Below are 18,089 nucleotides of genomic sequence, written 5' to 3'. Positions count from 1 at the left end.
TGACAGGCTTGTTTTCACTTCAGTGGATTTTGGATCAGGGCCCTTTATGTATCAGATTTTAAGAGTCTTAAAAATGTAATGGAAGAAGGAAAAGAAAGACATCTTCAACTAGTCAGTAATGGAACTCCTTACGAAAGGAGTAGATGGTTCAGGAGATTATGGATGGTTCCCAAGTTTTTCAACGTTAGGTCACCCATTCAAACCCAGCTCAGGTGATCTGGGAAAGTCAATATGAGTTAGGAAACTAACTCCTTTAGAACCCTTTGAAAACAGAAGTCTAAAAGGTTGTTCCCATTGAGTGGTGTACATTAAATGGGTTTCATCAATCTAGTCTACTTTTCAGTAAGCAGGTATCCACATTGGAACCAATTAGAAAAAGCCAAAAAACAGTGGCAATATCTGGAGAAGGGTGCCTCAGAGTGTTAGCAAGCTTGCACTGCCATGGCCTGCCCTAAATTCATATGAAAATTAACGAAAATAATTCAATAGAAAAACGAAACATCTTGTTAAGTGGTTAATTTGAGCTTTAATATAAAGAGCTCATAAAGAAGCAAAGTTGTAACTCTGAAGTTCTTTCCAACTTTTATCATGAAGACAGTTCTTTGAAGTTTTAATTTCATCCCAACATGATCAGCATCTTTATTTTCAGCTGGGCACAATGTGAAAGTTGGTCTCTGCAACTTTTTTTTTAAAGTCATTGAAGTGTATAATGAATGGTAACATTACTCACCATCAGGTGAGCTTAGACTATAAGTAGGATTTCCCCCCTACAACGTAGTTTTCTAGCATTTATGTAATTATTACCATTAGCTTTTTTTACAAGTGGCAAATGTGTAACCTTTTAATAAGTTGTTTTCCTCCTCATGTTTGCTACTGTTCGAAAAGCTTTGAGTTCCTCAGATGATAAATGCTATACAATGTAGTATTATTATTATTTCAGTAAGTAAATTATACCTTGCAGCAGTAGTTTCATTTCAGATACAAAAATCTCATTGTGTCAAACCAATATAGCACTTTTAATCTTCATTGCACTTTACAAACAAGCTCTAATATTCAACTCATCTTCACAATGCCCTTGTGAGGTGTAAAATATACAGATGGAGAAAGAGAGGCGAAGATGCTGAGTGGCCACTAGACCATGGCGCTCTTTATGCTGCATGGCTGATATCATGCAACATATGGTCATTTATTCAAAATCAATCATTTAGTCCAAAACAGATTCTTTTCTAAATTTTGCTTTGGAGAACAAAGTTAGAGTTTGTTTTAGTTGTTACAAATTCAGATTCTTGGTTTTGGACAAATCAGTAGGTTGGAAGCCCAGGTAGGAGTAAAACAAAGATATGGATTTATTGATCTCTTCTATGTGCTTTAGTCACTTGGGGCCCAGATTTTCAAAAGAGCTCAGCTCCTAGCAGCTCTTGTACAAACATTTACGTCCTGATTTTCAGTGCAGGATTTCACCCACAGCATGGGTCTGCATGGAGCTGATTGCAGGGTCAGACCCGAGGCTGGAATTTTAAGAAGGGTTCAGCACTCCTCTGGGCCCAGATTTTCAACAGAAATGAGCTCCTTTGGAAATCCGGACATTTATCTAGGTGATTTCATGGGAGCACATTTCTGTTGAAAATCTGGGCCCAGAGGAGTGCTGAACCCTTCTTAAAATTCCAGCCTCGGGTCTGACCCTGCAATCAGCTCCATGCAGACCCACGCTGTGGGTGAAATCCTGCCACCACTAAGGTCACTTGCAACTTGCAAGACTCTCATTGTCTTCAGTGGGACCAGAATTTCACCATGTCTGCATAGAGCGCCCCCTTCCATAAGGCTCTGTGCAGGATTAGGGCCTATGGTTGCATTATTTTTAACCTGACCTCTCTCTCCCTTTTTCTTCCTGGTCCTGTCCAGGTGGTCTTTCAGCATGATGCGCACTTGCCGTTCATTCTGCATGTCTCGGATAAAGGAATGCTTAAGCAAAGTTTCAGTGGATGGACGATGCAAGTAATTTTTAACTAGGCAACTTTCAACAAAATTAAGAAATTTCTTGGACCTGAGGGAAAACAACAACAACAAACAAACAAAATCAGATGAAAATCAAATTTTGCTTAAATTTACATAGCACCTTTCACCCTGGAGGATCCCAAGACAGTTTGCTTTGGCTAACACTAAAACACAGCCTCCTCTGGGGTGGAATACAGCAGGAGTTTTATCAGTATATCACACCACTACCTGAAAGCTTAGGACACAGAGTAAGGAAGAATTCTAGGACAAATTCTGCTCTCTGTGACATTCCGGTGAATTTACACCAATGTAACTGAGGGCAGAATTTCAGCTCCTGTATCCAGTTAAAATAGTAGGGGAAATTTAAGGAGGCAATAATTACTTAAATTGGATTTTGACTATAATAATAAGACTATCACCACTACTCTTACAAAAAGTCCATAATGACCATATATATCAAAGACCACAATTTTATGTCTCATCTGAAAGACAAACACAATTCTCCCTAAATTCATGCTAGGGAATGTGTTCATGACTGATGTATCTGGATACAGTGCCACCTTCTGGCCCACCAACACTACTGCATGCAGCACCCTGGGTTTTCCTTGGAGGTCTCCAGATAAATACTGATCAAAGCAACACCACATAAGCCATGTCTACTTTGGAATTTCAGCCACCAGTGCAAGTCCCTAGTGGAGGCACAGTTTACACCAAGGCAGTGCAATTTGTACCAGTGCAGCTTAGCTGGGTTTCAAATTGGGGTAATCTGCACCAGCGCAGATCATGCTTCTCAAATATGAATTGTGTCAATACTTGGAGCTCACATCAGTAGCAGAGGGGATTATATCAGTAGCAGAAATACCAGTGTAGACAAAACCTCATTTGTAAGATTTGATAAAATCACAGTCTCTGAGCTGCAGGCATCAAATACCCACAGAAGCCTGAGGCTGCTAAAATATATTTTAAAAATATCTTTACCATTTTCTGGATTTCAGTTTTGGGGGAGGGTTTCGTGGAATGAGAAAGAGAGCTCTCATGGGATGCATATCACACAGGGCTGCAAAGGAAAACACAAGCTATTAAAGTGTATGCAAAAGCAGTGCCAGGTTTTCCCTAGCCTTTGACCCCTTTGACCCAGGGTGATGTGGGTGCGTTGAATAGCTCTTTCTGATATGAGAAGTAGCAGCCCTTTAACATTCCTCCTGTTCCAAAGGATGGACGTGCCCTTCACAGGAGTTCAATGCTATTCAGTGGAATTCACTGCCCAGAGGAGGAAAAGCTTTGCAGCACAGGAGGGCTCTGAGTGGGCCAGAGCTATAGCTGAGATGTAAGGATTCAGTATAAGGAAGGACTCCATTGCAATGATTAATGCATCCATTCAGACTTTTAAGGCTCTATATCTCTGTTCAAAACAAAGGCCAAAGAATGCTTGACTGGATTATAAAACAAGCACATTTTCGTAATGATGAAAGGACATTTACACCTAAATGTGAAAGCCAAACTCTGGATCAAAATGTTTATCTATTTTAATATGCCTGGTTTACAGTTGAGGTGAACAATAAGCTAGACGCTATCGAGCGAGGAGTTTGTTAACATGCGGCATAAGGGAAAAAGTAGGAAGAGAAAAACCTGGCTTAGGAACTGGTACATTGCTCTGTTGGAGCTGGGCATATAGCTAAGAACATGTTTTGGCTACACTGTATTTAAGAACTCTGTGCCCACTTATTAGACCAATCAGTGCTTTCTAAACAGATTCCATCACTGGGCTTGGTGTGCTGTTTTTTTCTCTGTACACCCACTCTTGATTTTTTTGTAGCAGGTCAACTCTGAAAACAGCACTAAAAAGTAAATCCTGTCCTATCCCAGAAAGTCCACCCCGTACATTTCACTGAACATTCCCAATGTGTCACGTTTGCTGGGTGTGGGAGTGGAAATGTTGGCAGATGGTTGCCCCTCCAAAATGCTACTGCAGGTTGAATGACATGGATGGGGACTATCAGGCCTGATCATCTCAGGGACATGGGTGTAAATCAGAAGTAACTCCATGGCTACCTCTACTCTACACATTGGAGGTGCGATTCCTCTGCTCGTGGACACTTGCTCTTGCAGAGTTAGGGAGAGCATAAATAGCAGGGGAAGGGCGGCAGCAGCAGAAGCATGGCTTAGCCATGCCATGTACAAACCTGCCTGCAATGGGTGGGTACACAGTTGGCATGGCTCAGCCATACCTCAGCTGCTGCTAACCGTGTCACTGCGGCTGCACTGCTATTGATACTCATGCTAGCTTGATGAGAGCTAGTGGGGAAATGACAACCCTAGCTCGTAATGGAGATGTAGCCTATTAAAGGCAATGGAACTCTACGAGTGTAGAACAGGCGTGAGAGAAGCATTAGGCTCTATTGTCTCATTGTCTCCTGGTGTTCTGACGTCTGTCTGTATCCACCTACTGTTTCTTGTCTGATACTTGGATCGTAAGCTCTTTGGGGGCAGGGACTGTTCTGTGTCTGTACAGAGCCTAACACAACTGAGTGCTGGTCTATGCCTGGGGCTCCTAGGTGTTACCTCAATAGAAATAATAAATACACTATCGCAGCATCCCTAAAATTTGCCTAATAGTATTAGCCCGTGTGAAAATACAATAAATAAATACAACTGAAATGAGGAAATACGGTGTGAAGAATGTTTGTTATAATAAAAAATATCCTCTAAGACTCATCCTGAAGACTAAGCGCTAGCTAGATTGGAGGATGATTTGTAAAAATGCTTTAGAACTCAGTTTGGCCTGACTTGTATCTTGACTGGTTGATAAACACAGCCCAGGTGCTTTCTAGCATAGGCCAGGTCCTAGACTATAAATAGGATCCCCTCCACCAGGTTCAGCAATTGCCAAACACCCCTATTATGTCTTCACACCAATTAAGCTGCAGAACATCCCACATCCCACATGCCTTGTGCTCCTAGGCACAAACCTACCCTATTGCACAAGGGTAATAGTCTACAACAATGCTAGATAACCAGGACCCTGCATCTAAATTCCATTCTGCAATGGTGTCTTATATCAGGAGTATCTGACTTTGGTAGATAATATTGAAAGAAAATTTATGCCAGAAGCATGTTGACAGAAATGTGGTGCCATGTGGCTGTAGGAGAGTGTCTGGAGGAGCAAGAAAATTGCAGGAGCGGGGAGTTTATGGAAGCAAATCAGAATTGTGATTGAAGTGTGGCTGAAGTATTTTTGCTGTTCTGGGGCACAGAGTCTCACTCCACAGATCTCCAAAATTGCTTGGTACCGGCCCCTAATCCAACCTCTTGGAGGAATCCTCCATCTGGAATTACAGGGTGAAGACTCGTGCCACAACAGGAAGGGGGACCATTTTCAAGGGATGCTTTTTTTGGAGAAGCCCCAGAACTAAAACTGTCCCACATTTACGCTGAAGCTTTAATCACTCTTGCTCACGGTTTCCCTGTCTTCCCAAAGGCAGGCAAGGGGTGACGAAACACAGGGCAAGAATCAAAAGAAAAAAGGGTGCGCAAAGGAGCAGAGATAGGAAAAGAGTCAAATAACTAAGTATTTGAAAAGAGTCAGTCAGAGCTGAATGCAGTATACACGCCCTAGACGAGCAGGAGATAAGCCAACCTAGCACGACAGAACGCGTCTATGAAATTTAGGCTAACTAGTTAACAAAGAACTATACCCAATCACTTACGTGGAGCTCCTTCTGCCATTTCTATAGCTGTGATTCCCAGAGACCACAAGTCACTCTGTAGGAAAAGAAACCGTGAATGACGTAACTTGTAGTATGTAGGGTTAAAAAAAAACACCATAATGCTTGCCTAGAGTTTCATGGAAGAGTCTTTTCTTGTGAGCGATATCCATTTTGCTCCCTCTCGTTCCCAGCTGAGCCTGTAGGAAATGTGCTAACGGCCAGCTTTCCATTTCCCACACAACTTGGAACAGCTGATTCATCATTAAAATAACTAGCCCCGAAATACAGACCTTTCATTTTAAAAACAAAAGTTCTCAAATATAGAAGGGCCCATGTGAAGCCATGGCCCAGATTCTCTCCTCTGTTACAGAGGAGATGCACAGGTGAGACCTCACTGGACCAAATACTGCTCTCATCCCACTGCTTTCCTACACTGGTTGAAGGGAGATGGCAGTCAGCCTCATGGAAGGTATTTCAATCCATGGACAAGTTATTAGCCAGTAGGAAGAAAAGTAGAACAATGTATTCAGATTTACATAGAAGTATAAACTTAGTTCAATTAGGTCAGATTGGAGTCTTCTCTATGAATATTACATGGCATCATAAACCCAAGTGGCCAGATTCTGATCACTAAGGTGTAAACCAGGCATAATGCTATTGACTTTAAGGACGTAACCAGGCTTCCACTTGTTTAGTGGTGTGCAACACTTCTCTCTTTTTTTGGACATATGCACCTAGGCAGATTCATTTATCCAAATACATTTACGGGAGATCTCTATGATTATTATATGAAAGATAAGGACACCCTGAAGTCTGATAGCGCTTTGTTAGGCAGAAAATGAGACAAAATACTGGCAGAAGTCAAATCCTTGGAGACTTCGAACAAAAGTCCTTGATGGACAGCTACTCATATCTGACCTGGTCCTAAGACGACACCTTCACAATCTATACAGTGCAAGGCCAACCCACAGTGCTTTACAAGGCTGGAAACAACTTGCATTGCAGACTGTGGGCCTGATCCCGAAGAAGACACTGGATTTCAGTGGGAGCTGGAGAGGGTTCAGGCTCAGGTCCTGTGTCATTTAACTAATGACTGAAAGCAAGAAAAAGGAGGTCTTTTAGCAAAGTTCTAAAAGAATGGCCACCCACTGTAGTACAGTAAGGGTATGTCTTCACTATCCGCCGGATCGGCGGGCAGTGATCAATCCAGCAGGATCAATTTATCGCGCCTAGTGTAGACGCGATAAATCGACCCCAGAGTGCTCTCCTGTCTACTCCTGTACTCCACCTCCACGAGAGGTGCAGGCGGAGTCGACGGGGGAGCAACAGCAGTCGACTCACCACGGTGAAGACACCATGGTAAGTCGATCTAAGCACGTTGACTTCAGCCACAATATTCATGTAGCTGAAGTTACGTAACTTAGCTCAAAACTCCCCCTCCCCCAGTGTAGACCATGGCTTAGACTCTGGTGATGATGGGACATGCACGCAAGCTTCAGGTAACTGTGGGCTGATGCATAGGGATATACGGAGAAACCAGGCTAGTGAGCTAGGAAGGGCTGCATTTTTTGGTGGGATTTTTTTTATTTTTTAAAAGCAGGACCTGTGAGAAATCATGGGCATAGCAGAACAGCTTCCTGCTTTTCACTCACCATATCAGCAATGTTTATAAATACTTGCCCTAGTCCACACTTCTGAATAACAACGCTGTCTCTGAATCAGCACTTTGGAAACCCCCGGCTGATCAGCGTTGGACTGCAGTCTGTGGAATCTGGCTGGAGCAAGGGCAATGTGGGCATAAGTTGTTCAACACAGGGACAGCATACAAACTGGGGAAACCCTTCAGTAATCACTAGAAAATGTGCTAAATGGGAATAGAATTGGGGGTATGGATGGGAGCTAACGGATAACCTTCTTGAGTCTTTGGGATAAGGTTTATATAATATGAAAAAAGGCAATGAATAAGTCTTTGGACCGGATTCTCTCTTATGTTAAGATGCCTTTACATGGGTGAAAGGCCATTTTTCAACAGTGGCAAAGCCGTGAAATCAGAATCATGCCCTTTGACTCAGTAGAAAACAGAAGTACTAATATGAGCTCTGAATATTCCACAGCTGGAATAACAGATGTAATTTTAATGATCCTTCTGTTACCCAGTTGTTATAAGGACAAGATGCACAAAAGGCGGCAACCACTCCAACACAAGGACTTGGAGAGAACAGTCATTCAGAAAGCATTCTTTGGAAATTGTCCTATGTGGTGTGTGCAGATATGTAAATGATGACAGTGGTGCAAGCAATCCAACCAGAGGCTGACAAACAGTATCATGTGCCTCTTTAGAGCCAAATCAGCATATTATAATAGTAAGGGGGACAGCCAGAGAATTTTTTGATAGCCATTATATGGTATCCAAATTACAGTGTGCCCAGATGGCCTCAGGAGAATAACAAATACTCTATTTCTTTGGTGTCAGTGAGGAGGATATTTGGTTCATGGTTATACAGTGACAAGAATGAGTTGAGAGAGTATCTCACCAAGGAAACAGTCCAGATATAGTCATAAGGACAAGACTCATATATTCATTCAGACTTTCTCTTGAGAGCGTGATTGTGGGGAATGGTTAGTGATCTTTTCTGGAGTGAGGAGTCTTTTGTTGTTCTAAGCTAATAATTATACATGTGATATTATTGTAAATTTACCCAGGGGATTGTGCAATAAGCATAAGGGAAAATAATTCGCTACCACAGAGGAAAGAAGCCATGCTAATGATATACTGCTTCTTAGCCACTTTTTTCAGGCCTTTTCACCCTAGCCGTCTCCAGATATTGTGTCTTCTTTTCAGAGAATAAGCGATACTTTCGTACATTTCATTCTAAACATCTTTGTATTTCATTTTGTACGTTAACGGTTCACAAAGAAAATAAATTCATATTGAAACTCCTCTTTTTTTTTTGGTCACAAACCGCATATTCAAAATACAGCTCTTTGCATGACTGTGGTTTTAAGGGAGGGTGACGCCTTTTTTCAATTCTTTCGGTTAACTATTGTAAAGGATGTCAATAGCAAAAGCGTGTTTACTTTACTATTGATTCTAAATTCCTAACATCACTCACTCTGTAATCGTACGTTGAGTCTTGGTTCTCCTCGCAAGCTATGACCTCGGGCGCCATCCAATAGGGAGTTCCAATGAATGTATTTCTTCTCCCAATCGTCCTATCCAGTTGAGCGCTTACCCCAAAATCCACTGCAGAATTAAGCAAGCGTAAAGTAATGAGCCAAGTGCTGAATTCATAGGACAAAATGTTTGATACGTTATTGCCTTTGCTTGGAAAGCAAATTCTAGGGTTGCAATGCATAGCAGATTTGAGCTCCTATAATACAGGGTTTCCAATGGAGCCTACTGCAGAGATGCTGGGAATTAGCCACTTTCTGCTATTTATATCAGACAATCCAAAGGGAAAATTTAAAATTAACACGATCCATGCTAAGTCTGGCAGAATGGCTACTGTAGGAATGTACTCCCATGATAATAGTAATACCTAACTCTTACACAGTGCTTTTCATTGATCTCTATGGAATATAATATATACTTGGATTAAGCACTACTTTGGAGGTGGTGGGTGGGGGTTTAAGGTTTTCAAATGGTATTTTAATCTAAAACAAAAACCTACAAATAAGTGTTAAAAGTGTGACTGGGAGATGTCTAGTATTACTGCTAGTGGTTAAAGTTGGATAGGGTCAGCATATTAGTGAGGAAATGGATTGCTTTGTTCTGAATGGTTTCACAGACCTTTTTTTGCTGCACTCCTATCTCAGAATATGCTCGGGGAGTGCACTGTTTTGTCCATCTGTTAAGGGCATTAAGAGGACTAAGTTATGCTGTGCTCTTTTAGGCTAACGGGCAGTGGCATCTCAATATGATTTTTTAGTTGTATTGTCAAACATCATTGCTCAGATAATAAATAGGACCCACATTCAGTAACTATGTGTTTGTATTAATTAAAAAAAACATCTCTGCACAATATCAGATCAATTGGGAAAAAGGTATAAATAAATAAAGTTGAGTGTTACTCATCGAGTAGCTACAGTAGTATCCAATTAGTGTAAACAGCAGAGGAAAAAGAGATTAGGAAGGGTACAACCCTATTATTACCCATGGCATCAATGAGCAGATTTTCATGCTTGACTCCAACAAAGCAAATTATTTGCATGCAACTTCTGGTACATCTACTGATAAACAGACCTCAGAGAGCCATACTGCAACATGAAATTATTGTAGCACTGAATTGTGTAAGCTTATCTAATAATGGATGGGTGTCTATTCTTTGAAGCATCATGCATTCTGTATTTTGGATGTGAAATGTTAGTCTTTTATATAAAACCCATTAACAAGGTTGAATGACATTGGATCTCTGAAGTCTGAATTTTCCAGCTTCTTGGCTTTTAGACATGGCTGAGCTAAATTTCTCTGGAAATATTTTAGTTTTACTTTTGTACTTTATAGAAATGTTTCATTACTGTCTACTCACATAAAATACAGAGTACTTGCTTTATTTTTTTTAATAGGTGAAAGACATCAGTTATGTTGTTAGCAGCCAAACAAAACAAAAAACAAACACAAAAAAAGGCCTTGTTAATTTCAAGAAGTACAGCAGGAGAATTTGCCAAATGGAAAAAAGACTCTGAAATCCTGGGGTAAAACTCCCACTGACTTCAGTGGAGCTAGGATTTCACCACATAGATCAGAGCTATGCTGCTTTACATTTACTGAGGATCTCACCCAGTATCTACATAGAATAATTTTTATTTTAATTTTTGAACGCCTGAAACAATGAAACAGAAAACAAAAGAAAAATCCTACATGAGAAAAGCACCATTCTTGATACACTCTCTTTAAAAATGGTCTGATATTCCCTGTGATGTCCCTTCAACAAACCAAACACCTAACTGTTCACATTTGCTTTTGAGCTATTGACATTGTTTGTTTTCACAGAGCTAAAAGTTGTCAATAGTCTGCACACCGCGACATACCACTTGGAAGTGGAAATGAGAGGGCTCTCAAATACCCTTGGGTGGAAACTCTTTATACATAACTTCATGGTGACCTTTAGACAGGGTGAAGTATGTGTCACGGCCTCAGCACTGACTATCAGTTTCATTAAAATCTCCTAACCCACTTCTAGTAGAAAAAACGGCTTACTGGAATTTATTGCTCAAAACTGATTTTTCTAAACTGTGTTGGCCAAAGAAGAGCTCTATGTAAGCTTAAAAGCTTGCCTCTCTCACCAACAGAAGCTGGTACAGTAGCAGATATTACCTCTGCCAACTTGTCTGGGCAGAAAGGACATGACAAGGATAATTTCCTACATTCTGAATTTGGTACTTACGCATAATGTAGTGTTGATGTGGGCTATTAAACAGGTTCTGAGTTTGACTCTATTGGGATGGTTGTATTTCAGATGAGGAGAGCAATTCCCATGCACAGAGCTTATAAAGACCTTTGGGATCCTTCTGTATGAAAGGCACCATATAAATGTAAGTCTTTACACTATATTTAATCTATTTTTCACTCTTGGGTTATTAGATATCCTTTTCAGTTTAACATGGAAACCTCAGCATATCTTTAACTAAGAGGGTTCTAGAGAAAATTGAGAGAAACTTACCTAGTTTTACTTCTGCATTTTCTGTTAAGAGAACGTTCTGTCCTTTAATATCTCGGTGGATAACGTGATTCAAATGAAGATGTGCCAAACCCTGCAAGAAAACCACATGGTTCTAGCTTTTTTTTTTTTTTTTAATCAGTTTCATAGATTTGGAATTTTGTCCTATGAAGTTCTTTTGCTTTGTTCTGGCTATATTAATGGAGAAAAGGGACTAAAATGTACTAATCTAAAATTCTTTAGCAGCGATTGGCAGCAACACGTTCATTTAGCAATAAGAGAAGAAAGCAACAATGGGTTTGATTTTCTTCTCACTCCCACGGGTCTGACAGCAAGAGACCATCTCTAATGACAAGTACGAGGAGAAAGAGGCCCCAGAATTGCACACTGTAATTTCAGAATCAGAGGGATGCCCATTTACAGTACATGTTAAAGGCACACTAAAGAAGAAACTGGGGTGTGAACAGCAAAGTGTTTGCACAGTGCGCAGAGTGCTGTGTATGGAGTACACAGAGAACAAAAGACTGATCGCAATGGATTAAATCCTGTATCGAGCCAGATTCCCACAGACTTCTGTCACTGGTGATCACATCTCCATCCGAGACTATTTTAGTTTCAAAACATTAGTTAAACGAGGCTAGAAATAATGGAATATTGTATATTGAACTGATGCAAACGAGAAGCACAAGGCCCACCAAAAATGTTTGCCCTCTCTAATATGAGTGACTAGAAACACAAACAGCTTCTAACAAAATCCAACTTTCGTCCACAATTTCCTTGCTGACAGGTCACTCTCCACACACGCTCTTCGTCAGTTTTCACAGAGAGATGGGCGTAGCCCTTCCCTTTTGTCCTACACTACTGTGTATTTATCATCTTAAGTTGCAGTATTTAAATTAAAAGGAGGCTTGTAAAACCAAATTTTCTAATGGGGATAGCATGGTGGTGCAAGTAGAACAGCATGTGTCCAAAAAAATTAACCCACCTTTGCACTGGAACAGTGAGTAACCGCGTACCTGCCCGTCTCAGTCAGTTACCCGTTTGCCAGGGACAGATGGGAGATTTTTACGCCTCCACTGAAAATGTGGCCGTTCGTGTCCCCATATGGAGGCAGAATGCAGACCGTGGTGGGTCATGGCAGAAGTCCCCAACAACAAAATTTCCAGGTGATCAGTACAGCTACTCCATTTGCGGGAAAGAGTAATTCCCAACAGGAGAACAGATGTCCCCAGTGACTCATGGATTTGGTATCTATTCAAATCTGCAGTCCAGTCCCAAATCCAAATGGGCTATTTGATGTTCTGCCAGACAGACCACCCATCTCTGTCCCTATACAAATAAAAGACTTTAGACCTTTGAAGCCTTAATGCACTATTTTAACATATGTCATTTGAATGGCAGTTCCCATAATATGTGTTTATCTTACTGTTGTTTAAAAATGGTTAGAACTCCATGGTGATGATGATAGATCAGTATCTCGCTAATGGGCTTGGATCTTTTCAGCCTGGCTTGCTATGTAACCCTTGCTACCAGGTTTGTCTGTGTTTCACAAAAAACAATGAGAAATTGGTTTGGTGTCTGTACTGTCCAGGAGAAATAAATAGCAAAGAATGAAGATTGGGCCCAGGAAGTAACTTGGGACATCCTCCTTTTTTGACAATAAAGCAGCCCTGGTGCCAAATCTTGTAGTTATTACAGGAAACTCTTCACATTGTCAAGTGACAACAAGCAAACTCTATTAGCAAGACTCACCCTGAGAACCTCTCTGCAGATATAAGCAATCCAGTCCTCCTTGAAACAGTTACCTTTTGTCTTCTTTACCAAATCTGTTACAGAGCCAGCTCCACAATATTCCATCACCAACTGCAGAGAGGCAAACATAGTATATATCCTTAACACAACCCCCATTTAAAAACACTGTGCAAATTCTGGTCTTACACAGATGGTGCTACCTCCAACCTCCGAGGATTGCAAGTGGAGTAAATTTTCATTTCACTTTGTTGCTGGTGTAAAACAATCCAGCAATGCCTCTCACTGTGGGCATGTCTTTCCTTACTAGAGCCAATTGCGAGGCGAGGGAGAATTTTGAGAACATTCAGAAAATGTTTTTGTTTCACATTTTTCAGAAAGAACTGATTTTGAAAAAATGATCACAAATATTTTTACTGAATTTTCTGGTGTTGATTTTTCCTTCCTCTCCCATTTTTTGCTGTTTCCATTTTGCCACCGGAAAAAGGGGGAGGAAAAAAAAAGAAAGAAAAGGAAGGAAAGACCTAAAAGGAACAAATGAAATCAAAATTAGGAAAACCAAACACATGGTTTTTCAATTTACATTTTCATAGGGGGAAAAAAGGAATTCTGTGTTTTGGAAAAAAGGCGATTTATCTACAAAACTATTTTGTGTTTTGACTATCTCAGAGTCTTACAGATACCATGTCACCATAAAATGTACCAAGCCCCACTTGTGTTCCTTCTCCAATTCACTTCTCAATCATAAGTGGGGCAGATAGGCAGGCAGAAAGTCAGTCTCTTGCAGAGTGGTCCTCAAAGCAAAATCTGGATCACTGAGTTAGCCTCAGGGCTAAGCACACTGGAGCTCTCAATGAAGATTTGCTCTCCCAGGGAAATCTGATGAACACAGAAGGGATTCAACCCTTACCCAGAGCTGATCATCCTGGCCTGCAGGGCTCTGCTTTACAAATGCTCCATAATACGTCGCAATATTCCGGTGATGAGAATATTTCTTTAACATATTTATTTCCAGTTTGATTTCTTCCTCCTCGTTCTGTAGCAAGAGCAGAACACAGTAAAGGTGGTAACGTATTCATCATTGCATTGTTTTCATAACCCTCTGTTCTTTGAAATCAAGGACTAGGCCCTCCTACAATCACAGGAGCAAGGTCTTCATTCTTCTGTTTAAGACTGACCTGGCACCTAAATCACAAGCTGTTACAGCTTGAGCTCAACAGCCGCATCTCTCTAATTGTGGCTGTAATAGACCAGTATCCTGTGTGGACTTAGAACAAATGGGGACCTGTAACTCACTCCTCAGTGGGTTACATATATAGTCATTTCTCCATGGAGAAATTAACCAGATTTAAGCAAAATAAAATATTACTGCTAACATTTCATATTTAAATAGGGCTTTACACATTTTAAAGCATAATACATACAATCAACTAATCCATCCTCCTGATACCCCCCCAAGGAATTGATTATCCTCCTCATATTGCTACTGGGGAAACTGAAACCAAGAGAGGGGAAGTGACTTGCTGAAGGCCACAAAGCAATTCAGAGGCAAAGCCAGGATTACAACCCTGTTCTTTTCTCCTCATCTTAGGTTAGTCTAGCAGAGTGTAGAGTTGCTTACAGAAAACTGGACAACAGTCAGGCATCTGGAGTGCAGAAACCACTGCCTATCATGCTGAGGAGTATGGCATCCATGTGCTCCCCTGTTTGCCTGTCGTATCTACCTGTTGTCTCTTGTCTTATACTTAGTTTTTAAACTCTTTGGGGCAGAGGCCGTCTTTTGTTCTGTGTTTGCACAGTGCCTAACACAATGGGGTTCTGATCTCTGGCTGGGACTTCGGAGTGCGACCGCAACATAAATAAATAACACCACTATAATGAATTAGAAATAATGTCATTGGTAGCATCTAGTGGCATCCTCCATGAGATTATTCTTCTTTGCAAACAGAAATCTCTGATCCAATGGAGAATCCAGGCTCCTTTATAACTAGCCAGCTGGGATGTTTCTGTCTCTGATTGGCAGACTTCTCTATGGACTCAGCTGTCTGTATTAGCATCCTCAAGAGATGGTACCTGGTTCCAAGTTAAGTGCATGTGCATTTAGCTGCCCGCTTTGCCATTACTGGAACACTGCAGCTATATGTGCACTGTGCTAAGGAGCTGTCTGTCTGCATCGGCTAAAAGGAACCAAGTAAGGCTGATAATTAGTTTACCTTTTGTTGCAAACTATCCTGGCACTTAGTAGCTGATGAAAAAAAAGGTCCATTGGAAGAGAAAAATGGCTGGCACTTGCAGGACATTTTTCTGCCCTTTCCCACAATTTTCCAGTAGCCTTGCCATTAAAGCATTCCATTAATTGTCAGCACGAATGTTTCATAAAAACAGTGATATTGTCCTATAGCGGCTGTATGGTGGGGAGGGGTGAGACACATGGAGGAGCGATAGGCTGGAGCCAAAACCTCTCAAGAAGTCCTAGAAATGGGTCATCGCCTAGTATAAAACACCAAAAAACCATTCCCAATAGACGCGTGGTGGCCATGTGGTGACCCAATGACTTTAATCCAGAAGAGAAATTTTGCCAGACCACACATGCAGAAAAAATAATTGTCTTAAGCTTGAGGAAACTAGAAGTGTAAAAAGGCTCCACTCAAAGCAAAATCAACTCTGAAGTATTAAAACAGCCGCTCTGCCATTAACACATGGCTCTCAAATTGCATACAGTACCCCAACCACTTCATCTGTCTTATATTTGCAATGAAGAGGAAAGGGAAAACTCTGGACTTGATTGTGCCCTAAGTGCTGCCCCAGTGGAATTAAAGAAGGTGAAGAGGAGCTGGGCAGAGCTGGGACAGCCACCAAGAGAATTCTAGATGACTCAAGCCGAATTCCTCACAGCCGCTCTCAGCCAGCACACACTAGAGCAGAGCCGTAACAAGGAATTTTTGCGCCCGAGGCAAGGGCCGACTCCAGGCTCTTCGGCGGCAATTCAGTGGCGGGTCCATGAGTCCCTGTTGGAGGGAAGGACCTTCTGCCGAATTGCCGCCATGACTTCATTCATTCTTCAGCAGCAATTCGGAGGGACTCAGGGACCCGCCGCTGAATTGCCACCGAAGAACGAAATAGGCGATGGCGGCAATTCAGCGGCAGGTCCTTCCCTCCGAGAGGGACTAAGGGACCTGCTGCCGAATTGCTGCTGAAGAAGAAGCGGCGGTAGAGCTGCTGCTGAAGTGCCACCGACCGTGGCAGAGCTGCGCCCCTCCGCTTTGTGTGCCCGAGACAAGTGCCTCACTCGCCTGGCCCTTGTTACAGCACTGCCCTAGAGCATCTGCTGCACAGCCCAGGAAGGTCATATTTCGCTCTCCATGCCTGGCCATCATCTTGAGCCATGTGGCATTAGGGGAGGGAGGCTTCCACAATCAACTGGGAGTGAGAAACTGGCCAGCTCTGTTGGCTAATGGGAGCAGGTCCTGCCCCTCTCTACCCATTGCAATTTCCTTTCTAGCATTTATAAGGATTCTAGCAGGGAGCAGGAGCTTTCCTCCCTGTGAGATTCTAGTTAGCACAGACATAGGGATGGAAATGGTGGGTGGAGAGGGAAGTCAGAGGATAAAGCCGGCCTGACCTTTCAAATGATCCGTTCAGATACATACATAGAGCAAAAAGCATTTTCAATGCCTGAATTAATAATCCTGGGCAAAGATGGGGCGGTGAAGGAATACCACCCCCCAGGTCAGATAGGCAGGAACTTTGGGGCTTTTATCACCTTCCTCTGCAGCATGGGGTGCAAGTCACTTGCCAGGATCATCTGGGCATATGTCTCACATAACTCCCTGCCCTTGTAGGAGAGTTGGGCATTGGTGCATCTCAGCCCATGCTGTTCTTTGCCAATGGCACATAATAGTTTAGTCTCCAGGGGGAAGGGGGCATAGGGGCTGGAATACTTTGGTCTCATTCTGGTGGTGGGTTTTGGGGTGAGAGTGGTTGGGTGGTGTTTAATGCCCTGGGATAGATTAGATTATCTGGTGGTCCCTTCTGGCCTTAAACTCTATGACCTTCTCTTCCCTCAGGGACATGATCATTTATGGCCTCAGCCTGTGGAACTCCCCAGCTAGATGGGTTTCCCAGAATCCCCCAGTGACTCACAAGTTTGTGCTAGCTCTTCTCTTTGAGCTTGTGCATTCCTGCCTCTTTTTCATTGCTGTCTCTTTCCTTCAGAACTTTTATGGTGTCCCGGTTTGTTTGCTGGTTGCTGTATTTAAGCAAGCCCAGTTTTGTTTTAAAAAAGTGTATTAAATGTTTTCTGCAGGCTCGGAAAGACACACAGATATGTGGTTATAACTAAAGATGGGCAGAATTAATTGTATGCTCACCCATACCCCAGCTATTCCAGTTATAGACTTTTGTGGGGTGATGAAATCCCCACACGCCCTTCTTCTCCTTATTAGGGCATGCAGATCTGGGGCTTAGGAGATTTGAGTTCTGTCATAGACTTCCTGGGAGACACTGGGCAAAGTCATTGTCGCTATCTTTTCCCATCTGTAAAATGGATATATTAATCCTTCCCTACCTAACTGAGGTATTGAGAATGTACATAAATGTATGTTTGTGAAGTGCACAAGTGTAATGGAGGCCATATATGTAAGTAAGTACGTGTTTTTCCTATAACTAGCTAGTACGACCCCTAGATTCATCTCTTCCCATTATTAGCTTCCCAGAATCCTTGCAATCACCCTCCTTGCCATTCCTGATTTTCCTTCACCTCCACACTACCTTCAGATGTCCTTATGCCAGACTCCAGTATCTCTGATGATGCTCAGATACTGTGCTGTGCTGCTCAGATGTTCTAGTGATGAGACAACAGGCCGCTCCGTTGAGACTGGGCAACAAGCCTTGCAATCTAAACTATTCTGCCCCTACAGAGACAGAAGCACGAATTGCACAACAGGTCGGTCTTCAAAAGGTAAAAAGACAAACGGGG

At 42.1% G+C, this 18,089-nt stretch overlaps 1 protein-coding gene across 1 annotated transcript in view; it reads right to left on the bottom strand.

The window, feature by feature from the left end:
* NRK (Nik related kinase) overlaps positions 1-18,089 on the bottom strand; it is a 133,005-nt gene that overhangs the window by 60,704 nt on the left and 54,212 nt on the right. Inside the window, exons 4-10 of the mRNA XM_030576051.1 lie at positions 14,022-14,147; positions 13,115-13,225; positions 11,366-11,456; positions 8,816-8,946; positions 5,703-5,757; positions 2,974-3,052; positions 1,869-2,044 (exon numbers count right to left, since the gene is read on the bottom strand). Coding sequence (XP_030431911.1) covers positions 1,869-2,044; positions 2,974-3,052; positions 5,703-5,757; positions 8,816-8,946; positions 11,366-11,456; positions 13,115-13,225; positions 14,022-14,147 — 769 coding nt within the window. The remainder of the gene's footprint in view (positions 1-1,868; positions 2,045-2,973; positions 3,053-5,702; positions 5,758-8,815; positions 8,947-11,365; positions 11,457-13,114; positions 13,226-14,021; positions 14,148-18,089) is intronic.

This window comes from Gopherus evgoodei, chromosome 9 (assembly GCF_007399415.2).
Source record: "Gopherus evgoodei ecotype Sinaloan lineage chromosome 9, rGopEvg1_v1.p, whole genome shotgun sequence".
Taxonomy (NCBI): Eukaryota; Metazoa; Chordata; order Testudines; family Testudinidae; genus Gopherus; species Gopherus evgoodei.
Note: the sequence above shows the minus strand (reverse complement) of the source record. Positions and strands in the feature narration are given on the sequence as shown.